This window comes from Marmota flaviventris, chromosome 12 (genome assembly GCF_047511675.1).
Source record: "Marmota flaviventris isolate mMarFla1 chromosome 12, mMarFla1.hap1, whole genome shotgun sequence".
Lineage (NCBI taxonomy): Eukaryota > Metazoa > Chordata > Mammalia > Rodentia > Sciuridae > Marmota > Marmota flaviventris.
Window position 1 is genome coordinate 12,479,241 of NC_092509.1, and position 5,671 is coordinate 12,484,911.

At 48.4% G+C, this 5,671-nt stretch overlaps 1 protein-coding gene across 1 annotated transcript; it reads left to right on the forward strand.

Moving 5' to 3' along the window:
* Window positions 1-1,211: 1,211 nt before the first annotated feature.
* Coa6 (cytochrome c oxidase assembly factor 6) lies at window positions 1,212-3,916 on the forward strand. The gene is made up of 2 exons (XM_027948020.2): window positions 1,212-1,488; window positions 3,566-3,916. The coding sequence occupies exons 1-2, from the start codon at window positions 1,345-1,347 to the stop codon at window positions 3,659-3,661; spliced, it is 240 nt and encodes a 79-aa protein (XP_027803821.1). The 5' UTR covers window positions 1,212-1,344; the 3' UTR covers window positions 3,662-3,916.
* Window positions 3,917-5,671: the final 1,755 nt, after the last annotated feature.

Below are 5,671 nucleotides of genomic sequence, written 5' to 3' on the forward strand. Positions count from 1 at the left end.
TACTCAATAAGAATACCTTCTGAGAAATGCACCATTAGGCGACATCATCCTTGTGTGAACATCAGAGTGTACTTACACTATGAAAGTCGTGATGTCACTGAAGTCAGATTTAAAATTAGGTAGTCGGTGTAGTTAGGTAAATCGGATCTAATATCCAGTAAGATCTAAAATGGAGGCCATGCTGAGAATTCCGGGGAAACGCAGGACAACTCATGGAATGTTAATGAAGTCCCGAGAAAAGCCCTAGCCCCAAAGTCCATCCCAAAGAAATGTTAATGAACAGCCCCAGCAGATTTGAAGCTAGCCCATCCCAAAGAAATGTTAATGAAGTCCTTCCTGCCCAGATTACTTCTTTGGCCCACCTGTGTCCCACCCCTCCGGCCTTCCAACCTACAGTCCATCACTGAAGGAACTATAAAAAGGGGAAACAACTGCACTTCAACGGATTCCACCTCTTGGGTCCCCTTCTTCCTCCTGGAGAAGTCTTTTCTGCTGTCCTTTAATAAACTTCTAATTTCTACTCTGACCTTGCCTCCGCATGCTTCTCTGGCATTATTCTTCAACATTGGGGAAGCAAGGACTCGCCACCGGTCAACAGCGGTAACATCACTTGGAGACAGCCTTAAGGAATACTGTCGCATATGCAGTCATTAAGTGAAACTATCTCACGTGCACTTATCATTAGGTACATATACATCTTTAGTGTATTTTTTTCCAGCTCGAATGCTTCCAGGATCCTCTCGCCCTCTTTGTATTCAGCGGGTGGTACCGAGACACACACCTTTATGGAATGACGCCAAGGTGCAGCTGTGCGCTGGCCCGGCAGCTGAGCTCCGCCGCGGGACGCACCCGCGGGCAAGCCGGCCTCGAGGCCACGCTCAGGAGCTGCCCGGCAGGCACGCCCAGGCCCAGCGGCCGGAGGACCTCGCCGCTGTGCGGTAGCCCACCACCCCGCGAGGCCCCGGGCGCCCTTCCCGTCCCGATGCAGCGCCCCGGCTCTGGGGAAGAGGCGCGCCGACCGAGGACGGCGCAGGCCGCACTACCGCGTCCCGCTTCCACCCCGGGCCGGGCGGGGGCGCTCCGGCACGAGGACACCGCCAGCCACCGGGTGAAGAGCCGCGTAAGCCCGCCCGCCGCGCCCTCGCAGGCCGGAAGTCTCCTCAAGGAAGGGTTCGGAAGTCCCGCCCCCGCGCTCGGCGACGGTGAACCGGAAGTGCCCTTCTAACCCCGGCCGTTCCGCCCTAAGCTGCGGGTAGTGGGGTAGTGAGCCGAGCCAGCGGCGGCAATTCCCGGGCGTAGCGCTCGCGCTTCCCGGCTGCGCGTGCGAGGGCCCGGCAGCTCGGCATGGCGGCCCCCTCCAGGAAGGAGCGGCAGGCTTGCTGGGGCGCGCGCGACGAGTACTGGCGGTGCCTGGACGCCCACGCCGAGGACGCAGCCCACTGCCGGCGCCTCCGCAGCTCCTTCGAGGCCAGCTGCCCTCAGCAGTGGGTGAGTCGGCTGCGCGAAGGTCACGGCATCCTGACACCTGGGCTGGGGCGCGACGAGTGCGTGCAAACACCCCGGGAGCTACTGCTGGGTGGGGCCCGACGTGAGCGTGTAGACCGCCCCGGAGCTACACGTGTTCTGGGGACTGACAAGAGCCTGCAGACCGCCCCGGAGCTCCCTCGCGCGGGGGACGGTAGTGAGCTTGTAGAGCGCCCCGAAGCCTCTGTGGGTTCTCCGATGTGAGCATCGCGGACGTCTCGGGGTTCTACCTCAGGAGCATTGCTAGACCTGCTGTCAGTGCCCCTCCCAGCAGTGCCGCGGTGGCTCTGCAGCCTTGCAGCAAGCGCTCCCCTGCACGCTGTCAGCATCCCTGCTCTGCTCCATGATCTTGAGCCCAGGCTGAGTTAGCCTGCCCCTTGCGTGTCCGCCCTTGCCGCATGTTCCCCTTTGCTCTCTTCTTGGTGTCATCTTGTTGAGCTCCTGCCCAGCTGCCACAAAATAAAAGCTGAAAGGTTTTTCCAAAGAGGCATGGGAGAGGGCCGGGAGAACAAGGGTGCTTCAGAGTGCCTTCTTCCAGAGACACCTCCTGCCTTCCACTGTAATTTTCCTTCTATTTGGGGGGAAGCCCTGTTGTGTCTAGAGTAACACAATAGGAAATAAGTCTCAGGTTAGCCCAGCAGTTGAGCAGACAGGGGACTTGCAGGTAAGTCTCCCAATCCCAGAATCTGCCTCATGTCTTAGATGTCACAGCAATTCAGGTGAAAAATTATGAGGACCTGCTCTGTACAGGGGCAGTGATAAATGTATTGGAGAGGGGGTAAGTTCTGGCCTCTTGGGGCTGACAGGACAGTAGGACCTCTAAGTAGAGTTGTATGTTTGAAGATAGGACCCAAGACTCCATGCTCTTAATTTGCCACAAAAATATGAAGGACATGATCGCCTTCATTTGGTATCCTTTCTGTAACAGCTACTCTAGACTACCAGGGATAAGTCTCTAGTGCCACAGCATATGGACATGTTATAGCCAGGGAGACACACATCAAAGAACAGATGCATCTCACCAAACAGGGGGAAAGAGTTACTGAAGAGTTTAGGGGAAAGTTCAAACTTGGGTAAGTTTTAAATGAAGCACTTTTAATGGTGTCGAGCAAAGCAGAGATTGTGTATGAACAGACCCTCTTCATCTCTGGACTGAGAAGTGGACTTGATGAAGACTGAATGTCAAGGGGCTAGGATTGTGGCTTAAGACTCAAATCCTTCTGGATGCTGGTGGCTGCAGCCCTTCCTTGGCAGCTGCTTTTCGGTTCTACCCATGGCTTGACACCAGGCAGAGTATATTTCCTCAACTCAGCCCACTCTAATATCTGCTCTCAAACTCCACTGAAATATTTTGAACTAGATCCTAAGAAAGGCTTTTAACAAAAGAACTAGTGCTAGTGCTGTCTGGTCGGCCTCACGGTGCACACAGGTGGTCCTCTGCCCCTGCCTTGCCTGGCAGCAGCTCAGACACTGTGGCAGTTTTATGGCAGCCACATGTGCTTCCTTGGCCTCCATTTTCTACTTCTAGGATTTTGCCATGTCAAGATATTCTTCAAATTCACTATGAAAAGAGGAAAACAAAACCAAATCATCAATACACTTAACTTTTACCCTCAATTTAACTACTTATAGTTCATAAATGTAATTTTCATATGTCTGTCTCAAGGGTTTGTTTCTGGATGAGTCATTTGTGGGTGATAAACATTAAACTTAGAACCACCCAGCATTTCAAATCTGAAGACTCCTGGCTCAAGCCAGAGCTCTTGTGGACTCAGACTGCTGGCAGACTCTCAGGTATATAGTCCTGTAGAAGGTTCCTGGGCTAGCCAGAGAGCAGGGCCTCAAGCCCCTGAAGGGCCTAATTCACCTGTCATCCCACTTCTCAGGGGCTCACTCCCCAGATCACTGACTGGTTCCAGAATACAAATCCCTTTGCTGTTTCTGTACGGATTCATAATGAATAATTTGTTGCACTTAAGTCTGCTTTTGCTTATCTAAGCTGCATAACTTGCCCTAAGTCCAGCCTTTTTCATCTCAACAGATAAAATATTTTGATAAAAGAAGAGACTACTTAAAATTCAAGGAAAAATTTGAAGCGGGACAGTTCCAGCCTTCTGAATCAACTACAAATTCCTAGGCACTTCCTGAACTTTTCATAAAGGTTGAAATTATTCTTTCTGGACATTAAAAAGTGCTGTGTTGATTCTGTGACAGTAATAGTTTGACATGGCATACATCAGTCCTGTGTATAGTACTTCATGACAAAATTGGACAAGTAACAGAAGATCCATGTTTCCACTATGAAGACTTGAAGTACAGTGGTTTAAATATGCCTAGTTCTAATTTAGTAAAAATTTATTTTAAGAAACTATTAAAACCAATTATAAAAACATTGATCTTTTCTTTTGGAATAGATGATGAGTAGTGGGGAAATATTTACAATGGATATTATAGATAGAAGCTGTCACTGTATGTTCCTGGGAATCAAAACTTTAATACAGGCATTACAGCTTGAGGTTGGAAAAGGTTGAACTCAGAACACACAGGTAAAATGTAAGAGCCATCTATTAGAAAACCTGCAGCTAATATCATACTAGATTTTGAGAGAATTACTGTATTTTTAGCTAGTTAAGTGAGGCAAAAAAGGAAATCAAAGACATAGATCAGGAAGGAAGAAGTAAAGCTGGTTCTATTCACAGCTGATATAATTGAAAAACACTAAAGAATGGAAAAAAATGAAAAGGTATAATACAACTTAGAGACAATATTTGCAGATAGCATAGTTCATGAAGGACTTAAGCACCCCTAGGTTCAATCCCTGGTGCCAAAAAAAAAAAAAAAAAGGTGGGCAAATTATGCAAATAGATACTGAAAGATGATATACAATGGGAAGAAACATGAAAAGTACTCTATTATTAAATATTAGAATAATGGAAATTAGTACCCCAATGGTACATCATCACACATCTCTTAGAATGACTCTTAAGTTGACAATTTCTCATGCTGACAGGAAGGTGCAGCAGTTACTCATTCCCTGCAGTGGGAGTGGGACCTAGGAAAGCCCCTCTGGAGAGCGACAGTGACCCACGATCCAGCAGCCCCACTCCTAGGTCTTTCACCAAATGAACTGCAAATTACATAGGGATGTTTGCTTAAAGCAGCTTTACTCATGCCCAGGTCTGGATTTCTAACACTGTTCTCCAGTGAATGGAGCCAGGGCTCTTAGAGATGTCCCACTCCACCCAGGAGAGAGATGAAACCGACCTGGAGTATCATGCAGTGCCAAAGAGTAAGGTGGCAGTAAGAACAAGGTCTCAGGAGCCTGCTGGAGGACACAGTATGTCCACACTGATAGAAAAAAAGTCCTCTTTAATGAGGAATTCCAACAGGTGAATAGAGTACCAGCAATACACAGGCCACAGCAGTAACTGCTTCAGGCAGTGTCCATCCTGAACACAAACATCAGTGGACCAAACAAGACAGCGCATCTGTAAAGCTAAGTATGCCCTAGGATGTCTTGACAAGAGCCCCAGGCTCCAGTGCTCTCCCTCCACAGCGAGTGACTTGCTTTTGACAAAGGCATGGAAAGGGAGAGAGCAAATTTAGAGAACAATGTGGCAGAAGAGGTCTTCACCAGATGTAAATGATGGAGGCGTGAGCCCCGCTGCCACCATGTCTGTCTAACCTCACTGCAGAAGAGGCCCCTTCACCTGCTCTTAGAACCTGTAACCTCCGAGAACATGCCAGACAAACCCAAATCCTGGGACGTTTACAAAACACTGGACCAGCACTCTTCAAAATAACACTAAATGCAATGTGTATCCAAAACTGGATTGGCTCCAGGGACAGGAAAAAGGCAGTAGTGGAAAACAGGAAACTGTAATCAAGTCTGCAACTTGGTGAAGAGCACCTCGATCAACACCAACTTCCTAATTCAGATGAATGCACTGTTTTAAGAGGCATCACAGTGAAGCAGGTGGAAGGAAACTTTGTGCTATTTTTGCAGTCCTTCTGCAAAATGAAAGTTAGTTTCAAAATTACAGAAGAAAAAGTAAATAAAGAGGTATGAACTATGAAATCTGTTACTAAAAGACCCAGATACAATTGAAGGTCATTGCTGGATGGTGATAATACCAAATTAAAAAAA